Below are 22,902 nucleotides of genomic sequence, written 5' to 3' on the forward strand. Positions count from 1 at the left end.
CTCATACTCAATTTCCTCATCTGTAAAATGGCCATTTTTCAGCTGCAGCTCCTATCTCGCAGGATTTTTGTGGAGATCAAATGAGATGCTGTACATAAAGTGCTTTGTAAAGTTAAAAACACCGTGTCATTTTAAAAAATGACGAGGACTACTTGACAACTACTGCTGGCAGTCTGGATTAGATAGTCCCACTCAACTCTAAATATTACTTTAAAATGCTCTCAAAAAAACTTGATTGAAAATTTAGTTCATTTGAATGCCACATACAAATTAATCATATCTTCAGACAACACAGGAACAACAAAAAGTCAGAAGATCATAGGATTTAGAACTGGAAAGGACCTCACTGATCACCTAGTCATATACTTTCATTTTACTTGAAGAAACCAAGGCCCAGAAAAGTGACTTTTCCCTCAAAGACCTTAAACCAATAAGTATACATTAAGCACTTATGTGTTGAAACTAGAGTGGTGTATAGATTGATGAGGAAATAAATTTTTAAAACAAAACCAATGGGTGACACTGAACTTTGCTTAGGTTGATAACACAGTAAAAGCTTACTCTTTTGAAATAATTGGGAATAATTCTAGTCTGAATTAAAAGTGTGAATTACAGAATAGTCTTGGAAGAAATAAGTTTTTATTACTTAAAAAGTATACATATTAACTAAACTAGAAGCCTGAGAGAAGGCATTAAATAATCTGTTTTAAGCAAATAAGAATACATTTAATTAGGATGTCATTTACTGCATATTGATATGGATGATTAAAAAGTGTTTGTTTTAATCAACATTTTAAATAGCTATCATCCTTGACTCTAGAGACTAGGTGGTTTTTTTCCCAGACCTTTACACATTACAGAGGTAAATAACTAACCCAATAATCCTGTGCGAATTGCTTTATCACAAATTAAGAATTAATAAAGTCAGAATTAATGGGATTTTATCCTAATAACTAGCTTTTTATCATAAACAGAACTGACAAAACTATTACTTGTATAGAATACTGTCCAATACATCTATCCATTTTTCTCACCTCTCCTGTGAATTATCTCTCTATATATGACTTATGATGAATTTATACAAGGTAATACAGAACAGCAAAGATTAAGTTTTATAAAATAACTGACTAAACTGAGTCACCCTCACTAGTCATCTAAACACAATTTCATTTAGTAAAGTTACAAAGCCCATTCATCTCCTACAAATTATGATAACATTTCTAAAGAAAACCTACTTTAAAGAAATCAACTATAGATCCAAATAACAAGATGTATACTGGAAATTCAAGTATTTCTGAGTATTTGGCTTTAGACTTATTTTTCAGAATGGCTGGATTAATTCACATCTCTACCAACAGTACATTAGGGTACCTGTTAAAGTCATTAGACTTCAAATATCTACAATAGGTATGTTAGTACCAGTAGTTTCACTAACAAATATTTTACAATTCATTAAGCAGTGATCCTTGGGGCTATGTAGAGGATGACTGACTTATAGCATAAACACTTAAATCTAACACACAGACCTAAAAATCTATAAGCCTTAAGAAATTCTATTCTGAAAACTAAGGATAAAATTACCTTTAGTTTTAAATGCACCAGTGAGCCAACATTGAGAAAATGTCCTAATCAGTTATGATTTAATACCTAGCATTTTTATAGCACTTAATTTCAAAATGACCTCTATTATGAATTCTCAACAAGAAATGGCCCCCATTAGGCAGGCGGAGGCGGCGGAGACTCAGCTGATGCTGGGAGTGGGTCTGATCGAAAAAGACACAAATGGAGATACTCTGTGGGTCTGGTGTTATCCTTCTACCACAGCTGAATTAAGGGACATGCTTTTGAGAAAATGCTGCCTCACAGATGAAAATCAACAGCTTCACACCTTTGTATATGGCCAGTATAAAAGATCATGGTTCTATGTCACCACAACTGAAGTTCCAGATTCTTCTGTTTTACAAAAGGTGACTCATTTTTCTATGGTTCTAACTGCCAAAGATTTTAATACCGAGAAGTATGCTGCCTTCACTAGGATATTGTGCAGAATGTACTTAAAACATGGGAGTCCAGTTAAAATGATGGAAAGTTATATTGCAGTTCTTACAAAGGGGATATGTCAGAGTGAAGAAAAGGGTTCTTTCCTTAGAAAAGATTTTGATGTCTGAAAGGCATACCTCACAGGTTCCATCAAAGATGTGGTGTCTCAATTTGGAATGGAAACTATCATCTTACATACTGCCCTGATGCTGAAGAAGAGAATTGTGGTCTACCACCCTAGAATAGAAGCTGTCCAGGAGTTTACAAGGACTCTGCCTGCCTTGGTATGGCATCGACAGGACTGGTCAATTCTTCATTCATATGTGCACCTTAATACTGATGAATTGGAAGCCCTGAAGATTTGTACAGGTTACATTGCTGGATTTGTGGACCCTGAGGTGAGCAACAGACCTGATCTTTATGATGTTTTTGTGAATCTGGCAGATAGTGAGATTACAGTTTCTCAACCTGCAAAAGAAGCCATGACAATGGGGAAACTACACAAAGACATCGGTCAACTAATTGTTCAGTCTGCAGAAGACCCAGAAAAGTCAGACAGCCAAGTGATTAAGGATATTTCACTCAAAACAAGAGAAATCTTGGCCAATCTGGCATCATTTGCAGAAGTTTCTGATGATGGAGAGAAACCAAAACTCAGCTTTGAGATGCTGAAACAAAAAAGATTTCCACCAGCTACAGAAAATTTTCTGTGTCATCTTGCAGCTGCTGAACAAATGCTTAAAATCTGATTTCACGATAGATTGTATAGCTGGTGGTCAGTATGAAACTCTACTGTGATGACCCCCTAATGTCAAATTCTAAAAGTAGCAAAGGAAAACGTTCTATTTTTAATGATTTATTTGAAAGTTTTGACATTTGATTTGTAATACACTGATGCACCTCTGGAAACACTTCTCATTTTCTCTCTTATCACAGTTTTATAAAGTGAGTAGAGTTGAACAAAATGATGAACTCACATAAATAATGTTACAACTTGGATCCTAGCGTAAGAACAAAATGAACAGATGTTTTTCAGAGTTTCAGAAAACCAGAAAGCCTTCAATTTAGTAATACAGAAATAGTCCAGTTTATCTCATTACATAGCCATAATAATAATAATAATAATGGTTTATTTTCAGTAAGCAGCCTGAAATTTTGCTTTGTAATCTTCTGCGAAGAACTTGACTTCCTCATGAGGAACTCTACTTTCTGAGCCAGACAACAGAAATTCTGCAGAATTGCCTCAAAGATCATTAAAAAGACACTGCAGGAGCACTTTCTTGTATAAAACAGTTCATTTTCTTGGCCTTTGAACATTTTGCCTGTAATATTGGGTTTGCCAGAGATTTTATACTTAGAAGTAGACAACTTTAATAGTTCATATTTATACTGTTATGGAATTAAGCATCTGATTTCCTAAAGCCATCAATATATTTCAAATAACCTTGTACTAGAAATACTCCTGGGGGATGGAGGAAGAGATTATCTGTATATCATACACAGATGTCTGTGTGTCAGAAATAACTTTTACAGTCAATAAAGGAGTGTGAGAATCACCTCTTTGCTAGAGCCAAAACTTAAGGAACCATTTTAACGATTTAGTTATTGGTAATTTGGTTATATGGCAAAGCAACTATCCTTGTTCACATACTATAATTTTTTTTAATAATCAGAAATTTTTTTTAAATTTCCAAATTAGCATGAATGTCCAGACTATGTGTGCCAGTTATTTTGTTTAACGTGGTCATATATTTGCTTTTTCTTAACATAGCACTGACATCTTAAGAATCCTTGCCAAGAGACTCAGTAAGGAATTTAGTTAAAAGTTTCTTTCACTTTCTCTTCTGAGTGTTAAAAGTCTCTTAATCAAACGTTTCTTTGTTTTTCATTTTGGTCTTTAAATTGAGAGGATGTTCACTAAGGGGAACCAAGTGAAAACTTAATCTGTACTTTATAAAAATGAATAGCATGAATAACATGTTTATTTTGTGTCTATTTTGTTCTGAGTCCAATTTGCTACTTATCAGTTTTTAAAACCACAGGTTCATTATGATATTATTAAATGCAATTATTTTTGATACTTGATAAAGATTTGGGTGGCTGAAATCTAAAAAAAAAAAAAAAGAAATGGCCCCCATCAAGTAAAACCCAGAAAATATAGCAAAAGTAATGTTAGTGTCCTTCCCAAGTTATTAATCATTAAAGGAATGAAAGGAAACAAGTTTTCTTATGGTTATTCTTTCTCAAAGAATTTTAACGTTTTTTCTGATAAAAAGTCTTTGACTACCTGTCTTTGACAGTATGATTCTTTGAGCTTCTTGAGATGTGTTGTCATTTTCACCTTGAAGTGAATTTCACTGCTGTCCTAAGAACAGAAAAGAAAAAAGTTACTTCTCTTTATTTGGCTTCTTTAATTTGGCCTCAAATAATTTTATTGCAAATGATTATTTTCACTAATGCTTCAAAAGTACTTCCAAATGGCTTTGTAAACATAGTTTCTAATCACACCTCACTCCACCCCCTGCAAACAGACACCCCAATGTGAACCCTTATCTCTTAAAAAATAAAACAAAGAGAGAATATTAAGGGAAAATCATGAAGAAAAATAAGATGGCTGATGCGGGGGGGGGGGGGAGAAGATTGCAGAATAAAGCCAAAAATTATCAAAACTATTTGGTATTCATCTCACACCTATCAGAAATGACAAATGCAGGAGATGAGGGGAAAACAGGTACACTAATGTACTGTTGATAGAGATGTGAATTGATACAACCATTCTGAAAAATAATTTGGAACTAAAACTGTGCATACTCTTTGACCCAGCAATACTACTGCTAGGTCTGTATTTCAAGAGATCAAAGAAAAAAGAAAAAGACCTATATGTACAAAAATATTTATAGCAGCTCTTTTTGTGGTAAAAGAATTGGAAACTGAGGGAATTTTCATCAGTTGGGGAATGGCTGAACAAGTTGTGGTGCATGATTGTGATGGAATACTGTTGTGCTATAAGAAATGATGAGGAAGTAGCTTCAGAAAAACATGGCAAGACCTATATGCAAAGTGAAGTGAGAACTGGGAGATCACTGTGCACAGTAGTAGCAATGTTGTCATGATGATCAGCTGTGAAAGACTAGGCTATGCTGATCAATACAATGATCCAAGACAATACCAAAGGACTCATTATAGAGAATGCTAGTCATCTCCAGAAAGAACTGATGAACTCTGAGAACAAAATGAAATATAATCTTCTCACTTTATTTTTTAAATATGGCTAACATGGTAATATCATATTGCTTGACTTCTCAGTGAGTGAGGGAGAGAGTGGGAAGAAGGGAGGAAAACAATTTGGAACTTAAAATTTAAAAAGAAAAGAATGTTTAAAATAAAATTTTTTGAGCAAGAAAAAAAGCTATCTGGTATTGCATAAGAAGCAGAAAATAAATCAATGAAACAAAATAAAAACCTCAGAACCAAAAATATGCAAAACAAAAATCATATTTGATAAACCCAAGATTAGAAAATATTAGAGAAAAGAACAGCTGAGAATTATCACTAAGAAAATCAATTAAGAGTAGGAAAAAATGGGGCAGCTAGGTGGCACAGTGAATAGAGCACCAGTCTGGGAGTCTAAGAGGACCTGAGTTCAAATCTGACCTCAGACACTTAACACTTACTAGCCATGTGTCCTTGGGCAAGTCACTTAACCCCAACTGCCCTGACTTCCTCCCTCCAAAAAAGAAAAAAAAAGAGTAGGACAAAAAAGTTTAGGCCCACAATTCATACCATCTATTCCAAAAAACACCAACTGATACATGATCTTATAAAAAGAGAAACATTTACATGGTAGAAGAGAAATAATTTGGTTATCCCAATTTTGGAGAGGAAAATTGTACCAAACAAATGGAAGAAATTTACTAGACAAAAATGGATGAATGACTATATAAGAGCACTTGTGCAATAAAGATAAATTTCACCAAAATATTTTTAAAGGTAGATCAGGGAGTGATTTTGTGGTAAATGTATCTGATAAAAATCTGACATTAAGAATCACAGGAAACTGACAAATTTATAAGAGTAATAGCATATGTTATAGTAGAAAGAAAACTGGCTCTGTAAGATCAGGGTTCAATGACAGCTCTGACACTTTGGACAAATTCCTCAACCTTTCTTAGCCTCAGTCTCCTAATTTATTCAGTGATGAAATAAACCAAATGATCTCCAAAGTCTCTTCCAGCTTTAAATTCAAGAATCTTATCTATCGCTTGATCATTAAATATTTTTTAAAAAGAACATGAACAGATGGAAGAAACAGAGTTAACAATCATTTGAAAATTGTTCAAACTCTCAGAGAAATGGAAATTAAAATAACTCTTTAGTACTACCTTATACCCATCAAAACATGAGCCAGATAAAGAAAGCACTTGTAAACAGGTTGTAAAAGAAAAAAGAAACATTCAATGTTGGAGAACTACAGGAAAACAGGCCTACTATTACATTACAAGTGGAGGTAAGAACAACTTTCAATACTGGTAACACTTGAGCCAGTGATCACATTATTAGTACTGTATCATAATATTATTAAAAGTAAAAATATCTTTCTACATAAAAATATTCATAGCTGCTTTGATATAAGAATGGAAAATCAGCAACAACCTGTGTTTCCTGATGTTAGCCAAAATCTTGGCTCTGCTATAAATGCCAAGCAGCAGTTATCCTAAAGGAAATAAGGATCCACTTAAGATTTTTTTCTGTTAGATAATAACAATGATAAAACGTGTAAGAGGATTATTTGGGCAGCTGTGTGGAAGATGAATTAGAGAAGGTAAAGATCAGAAGTTGGGAGTCCAATTAAGAGGCAGTTGCAATAATACAAAGAAGTTGGGGCAGTTAGGTGGCACAGTGAATAGAGCACCGGCCCTGAAGTCTGAAGGACCTGAGTTCAAATCCAGCCTCAGACACTTAATACTTACTAGCCATGTGACCTTGCCTAAGTCACTTAACCCCAAATGCCCTCCCCTCCCCCCTTCAAAAAGCAAAATAAGAATAAGAATAACACAAACAAGTGGTGATAAAGGCTTAAACTAGGGTGGTAACCATGTAAATTTTTAAAAAGGGGAACAGAGAAATGCTGTAAGGTAGAACTGACAAGACGAAGATATGGGGAGGAGAATAGAGAAGAGTTAAGTTTTTAAAAAGTTAAGAATAATTTCAAGGTGATGAACCTGAATGACTGAAAGGATGATGATACCTGCAATGAAAACAGCAAAGTTTGGAGTAGATTTCAGAAAGAAAATAGTGAGTTCTGTTGGACGTGTTGAGTTTGAGCTGCTTACATAACATCCAGATAGGGAGTTTTAACAGGCAGTTGGTGATGAAGGGTTGGGACTCAGGAGAGAGATTAAGGCTGGATATATAGATTTGTGAGCCATCTGCATGGAGATGACAACTTAACCAATACCAGTGGATGAAATCACCAAGAGAGGGTACGGAGGGAACTGAAGGAAGAGTCTTAGAGGCAAGGAAACAGCAGTCAGATGGGTCAGAGGAGAATCAGGAAAGAGTAGTGTCACAAAAGCCAAAGGAAGAAAGACTCCAAGGAGATGAAGTAGTCAAGCATAAAAAGCTACAGAGAGGTCAAGAAGAATGAAGACTGAGAAAAGGCCATCAAGATTTAGCAATTAAAAAATCCCTAAAGCAAGCATCTCCAGTTGAGTGGTAATGTCAAAAACCAGACTGCATGGGATTGAGAAGCAACAGAGGAAAAGAAACAAACAGTATACAGACTTTTTCCAGGAATTGTGCCACAAAAGAGAAGGAACTTTCAGGACAACACATCAAGAGGATAGCAAAGTCAGTGAAGATTTTTGGAGGGATAGAGAAGTCAACAAACATTTATTAAATGCCTACTATGTACCAGGCACTGAGGAAGACCTGGGTGTACTTCCAGGCAGCAGGGAACAATCAGCAGATAAAGAAGAAATTAAAAATTAGAAAGAGAGGGGATGATCTTTCAGGAAGACAATATGAAAAACAAAAGTAGAGCACTTGCTTTCAGCAAGAAATAAGTGAATGATGATAAAAACAGGCTCTGTGACAAAGCGCCAGCCCCGGAGGACCCGAGTTCGGTTCCAGCCTCAGACACTTAACACCCACACAAAAAAACTAGCCATGTAACCTTGGGCAAGTTACTTAACCCCAACTGCCCTCCAAAAGGCCAAAAAAAAAAAAGGCTCTGACAAGTTAAACGGGAAAAGAAGGAGCTCACAATGAATCATCTCTATTTTCCTTAAGTATGAGGTGAAGTCCTCTACTAAAATGAAGGGGTGACAGGATGGTATAAAAGAAAAAGAAAAAAGAGGTGTGGAATCTTTGTAGTACAGTTAACCAGAGAAGAATAAAAGGACTGGTAGATAAAATTTTAGATAGAACTATAAAAGTCCCAGTAAGAAGGGTTGTATGATTTCCCCAGGCTCCATTTAATAGTTCCCCACTCCAGTAAGGGTGGAAAAGGTACGGTGGGGTTAAGGCAGGGGCTGGATACAGCAAAGAATGAATGGTCATATGAAGAGAAGGCAAAGAATTCAAAGGGAGAGGGCAGTATTAAGTAGATCAGGTCTAAAAATGAGTTAAGACAGCTAAGGAAACAAAAAAAAAAAGGCCAAAAGGGATTGCATCTCTCCATAAGAATATCTATAAGAATCAGGGGCAGCTAGGTGGCACAGTGAGTAAATCGCCAGCCCTGCAGTTGGGAGGATCCGAGTTCGGCTCAGGCCTCAGACACTTAACACCCACACAAAAAAACTAGCCGTGTAACCTTGAGCAAGTTACTTAACCCCAACTGCCCTCCAAAAAGGCAAAAAAAAAAATTATATATATATATATATATAAGAATAAAGAATAAGTTTAAGAGGAATTTTTTTTTAAAAGAGAAATGTAAGGATAGGAGGTCATGATCATCAGATAGATTAGGTAAATGATGGTACTCACCTGCCCAATGACTTTAAGTTTAATGTATTCTCCTCCTTTCTTTTCCCCCAAGTCCTCAGCAGAAGGCTTTGCTTCCTACCAAAAAAAAAAATTATATTTCACATTTTCTATTGAAAAATAATCATTACCCTTCCTTAAAGCAGAAACTCCATACTGGAAAATACTATTAGCTTTTTTCCTACATGTGAAATCAGTCCAAAAAAATGGTTGTAAGTCAAGTTTAATCTAAAGCATTAATTTGAAGGAGGAAAGGAAAATGAAGGAAATGTTGTTTCTATGAACAGTTTTTTTAAAAAATAGTCAACTTTTTGTTATTCACATTACTCTATATTATTCATATTTTTAATCCTAGGTCATAATTACTCACTGACAACCATAATTATAACCCAACATGCTACCTATTCAGGTTGTGTTCACTCAATTAACCTTAATATTAATAAAAATAAAACATGACTGAGAAGGAAAATCTGCTGCCAAAATAGTGACATCCATTAGAGTCAAAGAGAAACTGCTTTGAAACTACCTACCAGCATATACCAGTGCTCCCTACAAAGGTGCTGATTATCAAGAATTGACTGCATAACAAAACATATATATAATAAAAGAAATCATTACAAATAATCCAATTTGTTTATAAGGTTGAGGAGAAAAGGGAGATAAAATATGAATCCCTCACAAAAGACTAGGAAGGAAAGAAACTGAATATGAGAGAATGCTTCATCATGATGCATCACAGTAAGAAAATGAGCCATTTAGGAAATGAGTCTCTTGCATTCTTTTCAAAGCACTCTGTACAAATTAGAGAATTCACTATTTCACTAGAAATGCTATTCCTATATTATCTAGCCACAACATCCTGACCACCATATTTATTCAGTCATTTAAACTTAAAAATATACGTTCTTCTACCCTTCATTGCTTCTTCAGAAATTTAACAAACACTTCTCCCCTCAAATCTAACTACATACTGTGGTTTAAACGTGGGCAATCCATTTGCTTCATGCTAACAATATTAAACCAATAAATCTTATGAAAAATAAAATGTCTACATTCAAGAAATAATAGACTATAATAGACAAGCTGTAGCTTTTGTGTATCTGTAATAAAAATAGCTTAAATCACAGAACTAGCTTGGTTAGTATGAACCCTGCCTGCTTGTCATACTGCAGTGTTTTGAATTTTTGCTGACTGCAACAAAGTGGCACAGTAGATAAAAGTAACCTTCTTAATTATACAGTATTTGACCTGAAAGCTAGGAATATAAACTTGGAAAATATTTAGAATATTATCTTGGCACATTCGCCTTACCTCACTCAGTTCTTACCCTGTGAGAAAGAGGAGGGCAAATGGAATCAATGGGGCATTAAGAGGTTAACTAACTTGCCTAATAAAATAAACTAAAACAGTATGATACGACAGGAATTGTCCCTTCTCCTCTTTCTCTTTCTCCATTCTAAGTAAGCCAAGTATTCTCACTTATTTCCACTTGCAAGCTCTAAACTACACTTGTCAATTAGCTACCGAATGGTTAGAAAGAATAAAAAAAGCTGCTGAAACAGCAAAAAGCTGTCAGTTATAAAGGTCATCTTTTCTTTGTTACCTCCAATCTGGTTTCGTGCAGTGAGAACTTTGTGCCCTTCAACTTCTATAAATGTTCCTATTTCTGATTGATTTTACAGACTTGTGTTTATTTTTCTCTGACTTCCAGTAATTAAATCTTCCTGATTCCACTGTGCTTACTCATTCTATCATCTACTACTTTTCTTGACCTTTACCACTCACCCATGTATTACCCTGCCTTTAGTTTGCCTCCTTAATTCCAAGTCATGTTCAGTTGTCTCAGTCATATCCAAGTCTTTGTGACCTCATTTAGGGTTTTCTTGGCAAAGATACTGCAGTGGTTTACCGTTTCCTTTTCCAGCTCATTTTACAATGAAGAAACTGAGGCAAACACTGTTAAGGGACTTGCTAAGAGTCACACAGCTAGTAAGTATCTGAGGCAAGGTTTGAACTCGGGAAGATGAATCCTCCTGATTCCATGGCACTTTAGTAACTAGCTCATGGTTACAATTTCTGATACACACTTAAATCCTATGGGTCTTGCCAGAAAACCTGGACTCTGGACCCCACTACTTGCTCTGACCTTTGATATCCATTCTGATCCTACTTCATTCAACCTACTATAATAGAAGACAAAACAGTGATCTTTGTATCACATCACAAAATAAAAGTCCTATTTTATACCTGCAGTTATAAATTATAATCAACTACATAAAGATCTCTTCAAATTTATTACATTAAATTACTGAGAGTAACAAGAAATATATTTTAATTTCACAAGAATATGTTAAGTGTTATTTTGAATTTCCTAGCAGGGTCCAGAATGTTACAGTTCTCATCAATTCACCCTGCTATTTAAACTAACAAATAATCACAACAAAACAAAGAGGTTCCTTTTCCCCGAATTTCCTAAAAATTCTTTCTTCTCTTAAGATTTTACTCAAAATATCCTCAGAAACTGAACACGAAAAGAATGATGATATCCATTAGGTAAACAAACCATTAGTAGATTTATCAACCTGAGTGCTTATGTAATTTTATTTTAAACATGATATTTTGAGAGTTTAAGTCCTACAGTGCAGTTGTAGTTAACAGTATATAAAAATACTGTTAAGAAATTTAAGCTGTATAAATTTTTTTTAAAAATTACAATAATTTGGTTTTTCAATTTAATGTTGTTTTCTCCCCAAAATTCACTAGCTGGCATTCAATATTCAATTGGATCTGTAATTTACCAGTTTCAGAGTTCCCTCCAACAATCATGATCACAACCCATCCATTCATGGGTGTCTATCCCGTGTGACTTTTGCCCATGTCCTTAAAGAATACCAAATGAGCAGTGTGGCCATTCATCTGTCATACTTTGCTCTCACCACATCATAAGCCCATCTTCTTTGTTATGTAACTCCTTGGTATCCTTTACTCCTGTTTTTTTTTTGTAGTTTCTCAGTGGTTATAAGATCACAGCCACAAGGAGTCTTTTCACTGTTTTCTGTTTGATACTCATCGTTAGTTCTTCAGAGGTAGTCATGTCCTAGGTCTTCCTGCCATGCATGCAGTAACATCATGCTGTTATGAAAAGCTTGGGGTTAATAAAAATCCTATGCAATTTCCCAAAAGTAATTCAGAGCACTCTTCCTTTTTGGGCCCAGCTCACTGTTCATCTGTATTGTCTCTCCCAGACATGCATACTACTGGAAAGTCCTCGATCTCTATTAAGATTCATCTTGAAATTTGGGCAACAGATGCTGTTCATCCATTTTGTTCTTTTCTATGTGAATGGACAGGGCAAACTCCTTTAAGTGATCTTTTCTATGAGACTCTGCAATGTCTTGAGTCTTGACAACACAGTACTATCCACAAGCATATGGAGGACCATAACATCCACAGGGAATCCCTATCCAACCAAGAATCTGCACTCAACCTCCACCATCCCATTGGTGAATACTTTTGGCAAACGTACATATCTTCCTGTTTAATGCCTCACCCGGTGTTTATTATCAGAGGGGGACTGCAAAGTATTATTTCTGTTGTTATACCTTCCAAGGAATCCTAATGATTTTGAAGGACTCCTTGTGAAAGATGCTATAAATATACCAAATAAATGCTTCTTCATAATCAAAAAGCAACAATCACAATGTAACCTTCTATTATCTACATATTTTACATAGTTGTGACATGGTTAAGAGGTGATCTTTGTTTTGTTTTGTTTTTTCCTTCAAAATTTTATTTTAGACTCAAATGCCAGAACACAAGTAGAGAATAGAAACAAAAACACATCAGGAACTTAAATATAAAGTTAGAAAGGGAAAAAAAAAGCATGTCACGTGCAAAACAGAGCATAAGAGAAGATTCAAAATATGTAATAAATTTTCATTTCAAGAAAGCCTATATGATAAATTACACTCGCTGTGTTGAGAATTGTTCATCTTTTCTTTGCTTCCTTGTGAGTTTTCTTTTGTTCTGTTGTGCACTTTTTTACTGTTTTTTTCTCTCCTCCCAATCCTCCCCAGAAGGCTATAATAAAGTTTAGATGTGTTTCTCCATAGCTATATAGACATACACATATACATATACATATATATAGACATATACTTTCCCAAACTTATTCTACTCCTCATATTTGTTTTTATGTATATGCATATCTCTTGTTTTCCATCCCTCCTGCCTCCTCTACTTTGCTTTTACCCACTACCTTGCCCTCGTATTACTTACCTACCCCCCTCCAAGGATACCTCCCCCATCCTCCCATTCCCATAAATCTAAACACCCTTCTGTACCCCTATGTACTTATTGCCTCACCCTCCCTCCCCTCTAAAAATCACTCCCTTGTCCTCTCCCCCCTCCCTATGCCCCTAGCGTTTTATTTCTTCTGTATTTAGAAGACTTTTATACTCTTTTAAATATATATGTATTGTTACCTCTTAAACCCATTCCTCAAGATAGTCGGTTACCAGAACTACCAGTCCTCCGCCCCCATTTAATTCCTGTGTATCAATTCTTCCTCTTGAACCTCATTTGTATAAAATAATTACTCTTTTAAGCTGTTCCTAAATGGTTTAACTTTTAAAATTCATATCATAATCAGGTTTACCCCAATCTTTCTTATGAACTATCCAATTAATAAGAATATTAGACATATATTTTACATATATAAAAAGTAAACAGTCTGTCCTTATGGCTCTCTTATTGTTATTGTTATGTAACTTATATTTATATTGGTTCTTGTAGGTTGAATCATCTATTAAGTTTAGGATTTTTTTTTTTTTACAAAATCTTGAAAGTCTGAGAGTTTATCAAATGTCCATTTTCTTTTGTTGATTCAAGATAATACTTAACTTTGCAGGGTATAATATTTTTGGCCAGAGGCCCAGTTCTTTTGCTCTTCAATATGTTGTATTCCAAGACCTGCGGTCCTTTAATGTCTCTGCTGCTAGGTGAGGTGATCTTTAAATATCACTTGCAAAGACTTGCTTGCTCCCTACTAATATCCTCTTCAAAACTGCCCTCAATTCACTTACAGATGACACTCATAAATATTTTGTATAGATGAGAGAAAAGGCATAAAGGTTGGCAGTTGTTGATGTTCTCAGTTATTATTTTTTGGTATCAATAGATCCAAGATATTTTCCACATCATTGGTAGTTTCCCCTCCTTTAGATACATCCCTCAATGTCTTCACAATTTTATCATCACCCACAGAGGAGAGTCTCCTCTATGTATACCTGATGCAATCTGGCTGCTTTTGTGCCACCTCTCCGTCTTCCACAAACACCTCAGGAATTAGAGTCTAAGACAGATGGTTCCATTACCCTTGAAGGAAAAAACACTTGTAACTTTTGCAAATATTTTCCATTTTCTGGAAATGTGTAGTCCTCTTTCTATTTTCATCCTTGAAAATATCTGGCATGACTTTGCTTGGTTAGCAAGGCTATCTTGCCAATCACTCTTGATTGGTTTCTTTAGACTAGATGATCCCATTCATATTCATCCATCATCCTGCTAAGTAAGATTTTTAAGAGACATGCATATTATTCAGTGTTGCCTTTAGCAGTCATCTATTTGGAAATAAGTCAAATGTTGGCTAAAGCATGTTCTGTCCTTTTTTGGTCACCTTCCAATTAATTTACATTGATTTACTAGAATGAAGAATTTACTTTTGAAAATAAAGTTTTGGGGGCAGCTAAGTGGCACAGTGAGTAAGCACCAGCCCTGGAGTCAAGAGGACCTGGGATCAGTTCCAGCCTCAGATACTTAACACCCACACAAAATAACTGGCCGTATAACCTTGCGCAAGTTACTTAACCCCGGGGTGACCAGGTAGCACAGCGAGTAAGAGCACGGGCTCCAGTGTCTGGATGACATGTAGATCGAATCCGGGCTCAAACACTTATTACCCACCCAGAAACACCTGGCCGTGTAACCTTGAGCAAGTTACTTAACCCCAATTGCTTAGGGGCGGCCAGGTGGCTCAGCAAGTAAGTCGGGATGACCTGGGGATCAAAACCAGGCTCAGATACTTAGCACCACACTCAGAAATAACTGGCTGTGTAACCTTGAGCAAGTTACTTAACCCCCAAAAAGAAAGAAAATAAAAGTTTTGTCATAAAAAACATTTTTAACTCGAGCCTTACCAAAAAAAAAAAAAAAAAAGGTGAAGGGCTAGATTTTGACTCCTATCTTAGATGAAATTATTATAGTCAGTGCTAATGACATACATGTTATGTTATCAATAGTCAGTAAACAAGCATTTTAAAGTACCTACTATGCACCAAGGACTGTACTTATTTTTAATCGTTTATTTAAATAATTTAAGATTTAATCTTAATTTTTATTTTTCTTGCTTTTCTGAGATTCTGATCTTAATTCTAATGAACCAATAGCGTGACTGTACACAAGACAGGTATCTTAGGGATAATTCCCACATCCATTACAAGTCTTTTCCTATCTGTTAAAATGTAGTGCTGCTCTCCATGATTAGCACCTACCAATTTTTTTTTTTTAATAAAGTGATGATGGTATAGAGGCAAGAGGCTTTGGTATGATCTACTAGTCTCTGTAGCCTCTAATTTCTTTCTCCTGAATCACACACTTTCAGGCACTTTTCTCCATCTTCAACTCTTCCATTTGTATAGAAATAACCAAGGGTATGTTAGGGTATGTTGCTTTGATATGGAGGAAATTATCAAATTCTTCATAACATCTCTCTACCACTTCACCCTCAGAAACTGGTGTTACATAGGCTACAATTATTTTCATGGTAGTTTATCATTAGTATTGTACTAGATGAGAATTAAATATCCAATTAAATATTTCTTGAAGCTTTGGAGTTCATGATAAAACATACTCTGTCAACTTCTTTCTTTGCCTATCAAGAGTATCTGTAAGTCATACTTCCATTTAGCTGCAACTTAACACCTTTGTTCAGATTAATATTGTTTAGCTAATCCAGTGATATGTCTACTTGTTGATCATTATAACAAGGATCTCACATTTATAGTGCCAACAGTCTAATTAAAGCATGGCAGTCTAACAACTGTGTGGTTCTTAATATCCTCTCTCTGCACCCTTTCCTGCCACCATCCGCCTTCAATCTGCCACCATCACTGCAGAAGCAGAGGGGGATCATACAGTACTAAGGGTCTTTTTTTTTCTTTTCTTTGTTTCATGGGTTGCCATGGCCTAAACAGTTTCATCACCAGGCAGTCAGCCTATAGGTGATATGCTTCTCTACAATTTACTAGGCTGGTTCTTGGAAAATACACTCATTCTATCCCAAGGGTTATGCTACTTTCCAGCAAGGTAGAACTTCCTGGAGCTTACACTCTCCTGGCATAGCTTTCAAAAATCTAGGGACACCTCCATGTCATGATAAGACACTGAAGCAGGACAACAATGGGTCAAGTACACTAACAGAATTTACAATACATCAAAATAAAAATTCTGATTGATAAATTTTCTGATCCATTTTCTAGATGATCCATCTTGAATGGTCCTAAAGCTTTAAGTTACAAGGGCCTAAATTTTTTTCATAAGGACTATGCCTTAAACCCAAATTAATCTGGCTCTCAAGGACTGGCCAACAATAGCACCTGGGTCAAGCCCCATTTTTCACTGTTTGGCTCCTAAGTGGCTGAGTGAATACAAATTGCAATTGTTTCTGTTTTGGCTAGAAACCTGAGAGTCTTCCCCTCCCACGTAGTTTTGTTTTTTTTTTTAAACTAAGTAAAAGGGGCCATTCTCTGCCTCATTTCTTACCTAGCCTTATAATCACTAAATAGGCCCAATTTGCTGCAGTCAAATTGAGACCAGCAGTTAAAGACACTGGCTTAAAAAGGCCAAGGTCTCTCATTGCCCTGGGTCCATCTCCAGTCATCCAGATCTATATCTTGCCACTAGACCCAGATGGCTCCAGTGGAGAAAGTTATGTTAGTGACTTTGCCCAGCCCTCCCTCGCTTAAATCCAATTCACTTGCATGTCATAGCATCACCTCCCCGATGCCATGGTCCTCTTCCAGAATGAAGGACAAACACCAACAACAAATAACAAAGTTACAAGATATACTCTGCTCTCTCAGTTCATCACTCCAGTCAACTCAAGTTTTCCAGTGTCCAAAGAACTTTTCCTGATTGGCTAGTTTTTGTGTAACTAGGACAGGTTAGTATAGTTATTATAGAGTCCATGTTATCACAACTATACAATATGTCAAGGATCTCTGGTTTTTTATTTGTTGTTTAACATTTTCTTGCCATTCAGCACAATATAACAAAATTATTTCCAAATTATGGACAACAACCCAGAGTAACCTGTCTTGCTGATATGGAAACTTCCTGACAAAAGGAAGTCACACTTTCCTATCTGTATCACTAGCACTTAGCTAGTGCTTTGCATGTAGTAAACATTTAATGAATGCTTTTTCATTCAACATTGAAAGATTTCAGAACTCTGACCAGTATAGCAACCAATTATGAATTAATAAGACATGTAAACATGCCTCTCACCTATCAACAAAGAAAACAAAATGAGGCATACATTTTCAGACCTGGCCAATGTGTTGATTCTTTTTTCTTCCTGCTTAACTATACTAATTTGCTACTAAAGGCTTGGGGGGGGGGGGGTGGCGGTGAGAGACTCAGAGTGGAAAGTGGCAGTGATATAAAAGACATATCAATAGTTTTTTGTTTTGTTTTGTTTTTTAAAGAAAAAAGATGTATTGACCATAGTGTCTCAGGAAGGCCCTAGCATGAGAGTTACAAAACTGATTTCTAGGATTAACTCTAGCACTACAACAAGCTACCCGTGTTTCCCCGATAATAAGACCTATCCCGAAAATAAGCCCTCCCTTACTGTGTAAGATTCCTCTAAAATAAGCCCTCCCCCCAAAATAAGCCCTATTGAGATTGCTACTGTAGTGAAGGTGATCCCCTGCGCTACACGCTACATTACGGTACCCTCTGTATGCACCGTCCGTTCCCCCTCCCCCCCCCGTGAAACGCACGCCATGCTCCAAGCTGCATCCAATCAGAGCTGCAGCAGTGTGCGCGTCATCCTGTTCTTCCCCAGTGATTTGCTTATTGAATAAAGGTACATTTTTTTGTTCACATTTACCTGTTTATTAAAATTGCTGTCAATGTTCATTAAAATAAGCCCTCCCCTGAAAATAAGCCCTCTGGTGGTTTTCTGTCCAAAGAAATTAATAAGACAGTGTCTTATTATCGGGGAAACTCGGTATATTGGTTATTGAGACTCTCTGGGGTCTGTTACATCATTTATAAAATGAGAGAATTGTGGCACAATGAATAGAGCGCTGGCCCTGGAGTCAGAAGGACCTGGGTTCAAATCCAGGCTCAGACACTTAATACTTACTGGCTGTGTGACCCTGGGCAAGTCACTTAACCCCAATTACCCTGCCTTCCCCCTTCCAAAAAGAAAAAGTAATAATTATTTCTAAAAATTAAAAAAATATAAAATGAAAGAATTGTACTAGATCATCTCTAAGGTATCTTCTAATTCCTTCTAGCTTTGTCCTTTTAGCAGGCAAGTATTTTAACAAAGGTGCTGACCTTCCAGTAAAGTATTTCATGTACAGAATCTATATATAAATACCTATATAATATTAAATATCCTTAATAAACTTTGATGCATATTCAAAATTATTACCAAAACAATTATCCAAAAGCAGAGGTATGATCACTTTAGTTTTGCTGAACATACTTTTTTTTTCTGAAATTATTCTCCTTTGTTATAAGAGACTGCTTTCTAGGAAGGATGGGAAATGTAGGCAATGCAAAAACAAAAGATATTAATGAAGTTCTTATTTTACTGAATTTGTAACAATGCTAATATTTTATAATACCTACATCATTACAGAATTTAAAATATGTCCTGTGACTAAATAAACATGGCAAAAAGAAATTATATGTTAAACCATCAAGTTTGAAATGTTTAGTATTTCAAAATAAATCTCAAAATAATTAACATATATAGCAATTAAAGCCATTATGAAATTACCAATTTCAAATATCCTATCTATAACCCAAAAGATCCTATCTGATAACTCTAAAATTGAGTTCAGTCACATTTTGGTCAAGTCTCTATAGGGACATTCTAATTCAAAAGAACGCTTAGGAAAATGAATGTTTTAATAGAACATAGATCTACAGTAGGAAGGGGCTACCAGAGTTCATCTAGCCACTTGGAAAGACTGTGATAAATTTATGTAAATAATTTCAATGAAGAGATAAGCTGTGAGGTAGTAGATAGAGCTAAATCAGGAAGCCAAGAAGATCAAGGTTCAAGACCCACCTCTCCCAGTCTATGTGACTCTGGGTAACTCATCCAGCCTCCCAGTGAAATAGGCAATACTCCAAGAGTTGCAGAACAGCTGCCATTTTGCATAATCCTCATTGGGAGTTGTCAATAAGAATGAAATAACCTATCTGCTGTAATAAGGTTATTGAGAGCTACATGAAATTATTAGTCTGGTTAAAAATTTTTAAAAAGAAACTCAGAAAAATATTCTTTGTTATATGGAATGGCTAGAGGAATATTAAAAAAAAAGATAACAGTTTTGGTTTTTTTAAAAGGACTTCAACTGTTTTCCCCTAAAAACTCTAGATAGGCAGGTTTAAGCATCTATCTTCAGGCTGTACCTGTACCTTATACATTTTAGGTGCTTAATAAGTTTGAATTTGATGAAAGGTCTGTTTGACATTAAATTGATTCACAATCTTTATTGACTTTTTAAAAGTTTGCTCTTAAATATCTAAATAAGGGGCAGCTAGATGGCACAGTAAATACAGCACTGGCCCTGGAGTCGGGAGGACCTGAGTTTAAATACAGCCTCAGACACTTAACACTTACTAGCCGTGTGACCTTGGGCAAGTCACTTAACCCCATTTGCCCCTCCAAAAAAAGCAAAACTTAAAATTAAATATCTAAACATTTCCATATACACTGTAGTTCAGAGAGGGATTGTATGTAGACTGTGAGCCTATACTATGTATATATAGCTTGCTTTTCTTTTAAATTCATAATAAATTCAACATGTAACTTTGAACCTGTCCTGTTTGTGCTTTTCTGACCTTCTATTCTCTTCTAGATATTTGGTTTTTAAAAAAAGTGCTTCAGTAGTAGTCTTTTCTTTCTTATTACCTTATTATAGCTTATTCCTTCTATTCCGATGAAGAATGGAGGAAGTACAATCAAGCAAAGTAAATTTCTACATTGGCCAAGTACAATAAGAGAAGTCTCATTTTACATTAAGTCTATCACCTCTTCTATCAGGAAATGAGTAGCACACTTTATCAGAGTCTGCCTGCTACTGCGTATAAATTGTTTTCTCAGATCTACTTACTACACTCTGTATCAGTTCATACAAGGTTTTCCCAGTTTGGGCTGAAATGGTCCTTTCATCATTTCTTACAAAACAATAATATTCTATTACATTCATATACCACAACCTGTTCAGCCATTTCCCAGTTGATGGGTACTCCCGTAGTTTCCTGTTCATTGGTATAACAAAAGTAACTGTTAAAAACTATTTTTGTATATAGATATATGTCCTTTTCTTCTCGCCTCTACATTTCTGGTTATCAAGGGGTTTAGTGACTTTTGGGGCATAATTCCATGTTCCACAGAATGGCTGAATTATATTCACAGTTCCACCAATATTGCAGTTGTGTTCCCCTTTCCCCACAATTAACAATTTTCAACAATTAATATTTTATCTTTTTGTCAACATGACGGGAATGAAGTAGAACCTCAGAGTAACTTTAATTTATAATTCTCTCATTACAAGTGATTTGGAGCATTTTTTTTCAGATGGTTACTGATAGCTTGAATTCTTTCTCTGAAAACCATTATTTTTACCTTTCAACAATTTATCTTTTGGACATGCTTAATCAATTCCTTATATATCTTGGATATGAGACTTTTATCAAATAAACTTGCTGCACAATTTTCTTTTCCCAGTTAATTGTTTCCTTCTAATTATAGTTGCATTTTTTTGTTTGTGCAAAAACTGTGCCATTTACATCATTACTTTCTCTTCAAAAATATTCGACATATGGGACTTCTGGACTATATAGAGGCAGGCAAACCTACTCTAGCAAAAACCTAAAACTCATACCATATCTCATAAATGTTCAAGAAATTCAATGTGAAACTACAGCAAGCAACTTTTTCCACTCTAAGACAACACAAAATATCTAAAAGGGGACAACAGAAAATTCCATTTTAGCTCAAACAAATGGAGTCTCCTACCACAACCAAAAAAACAAACTAACAGACAAGTGTTTCAGCAAGGTTCTGTTTATGAAAGTGGTGAGAATAGAGGGCTACTTTGGGAAAGACTTCAGATGTTCAGAAATCCACCAAGAGGTATCCTGGAACTAGAATTCACATCCTGAAATGCCAGAGATAACTGAAAATCTAACACTTATCTGAACCTCAAAGATCCCAGGAAAGCCTAACCCTGTGGGGTGGAGGTCAGTGCCAGAATCCATGAGATTGAGCTCAGCTGATCACCCCAACCAAAAGCACACAAGAGGGACTAGAGATGAGTAAACACAAGAAGACAGGGAGTACTATAAATTTATAACAGAACAAGATAGCCAAAAATCCAATCTAGAAGAGAATTAACTTTATAAACAACTGTAAGCAGAAACTAGAACGAAAAATAGATTTGCAAAAACAGAATTTCCACAATGTGGAAAAGGACCTAGAAAGTAAAGCAAGAGATTTTTTTTTTTAATGAAGTAAAATTTCTGGAAGAGAGAATTAGGAGAAAATAGCTTAGAACAAAAGTGAAAACCTTAATCAAGTACTTAATTCCATGAAAACTAGAATAGACCAAATAGAATTCAAAGATCCCATGAGACTGAAAGAAATATTAAAACAAAATCAAAAGACTAAAAACATAAAGGTGAAAAGGAAAGAACTAAAAATATAAAGGAAAAAAGGAAAGGGGAAAAAAAGGGAGGAGGAGGAAAAGAAAAAGAGGGTTAAATAAAAATATAAAGACTCTAATCACCTCCTGAAACCCCAAAAGGAAATGCCTGAGGAACATATGAGTCAAAATCCTGAGTGTTAAAATTAAAGAAAAAATGTTGCAAGCAGACAGAAAGCAGCTAGAAAGACAGAGTTCAAGTACCAAGGAACCACAGTATCACAAAAGAACTACCAACTTCTACTATTATAGAAAGGGGATCATTGAATATAATATTCCAAAAGACAAAGGCTAACAACCAAGATAACTTTCCCTGTGATGACAAATAATAAAATTATTATTATTATATTTTAATAAGTATAATTCTACACGAGAAAAAACAAATTAATGGAATAGAAGACTTTCAAGTACTCTTGTTAAAAAATTCAAAGGTAAATAGGAATTCTGAAATATAAACATGAGATTCAAGAGAACTTAGAAGGATAGAGCAATTTTTAGAGCTGTATAATGACAAAGGAAGGGCTAAGATGAGAGAGAAGAAACAACGGTCCCTCCAGATCCTGAATATCTTTGGTATCTGAGAGAATTACTTGAGTATTGAGGAAGTTAATTAAAAACAGAGGACCTGAGGATCAACTGGTTCTGTTCTAAAGAAAAAAGGAGGGTAAAGGGAAGACTATTGTAGACAGGAGGAAGGAGATAGTGGAACTTATCATTTCTCATAGTTAGGGTTCATGAGAATAAGGGCATACAAACATAAATAAAGGATTCATGGGGATTCAGAGTGGAATGAATCATTTTTATTTGAACCAGGAAAGGACAGATGTATACATATTCTCTCTCTCTCTCTCTCTCTCTCTCTCTC

The 22,902-nt window shown here is 35.4% G+C and overlaps 1 protein-coding gene and 1 pseudogene across 1 annotated transcript in view; one reads left to right on the top strand and one right to left on the bottom strand.

Annotated features, from left to right (window-relative positions):
- SUMO1 (small ubiquitin like modifier 1) overlaps positions 1-22,902 on the bottom strand; it is a 51,605-nt gene that overhangs the window by 7,189 nt on the left and 21,514 nt on the right. The window contains exons 2-3 of the mRNA XM_069068817.1: positions 9,028-9,102; positions 4,328-4,405 (exon numbers count right to left, since the gene is read on the bottom strand). Coding sequence (XP_068924918.1) covers positions 4,328-4,405; positions 9,028-9,102 — 153 coding nt within the window. The remainder of the gene's footprint in view (positions 1-4,327; positions 4,406-9,027; positions 9,103-22,902) is intronic.
- Positions 1,692-2,949, top strand: LOC138146694 (DENN domain-containing protein 10 pseudogene; annotated as a pseudogene).

Source organism: Petaurus breviceps, unplaced genomic scaffold (genome assembly GCF_028583685.1).
Source record: "Petaurus breviceps papuanus isolate PSGF00001 unplaced genomic scaffold, PetGlider_PUasm1.0 90769, whole genome shotgun sequence".
Taxonomy (NCBI): Eukaryota; Metazoa; Chordata; class Mammalia; order Diprotodontia; family Petauridae; genus Petaurus; species Petaurus breviceps.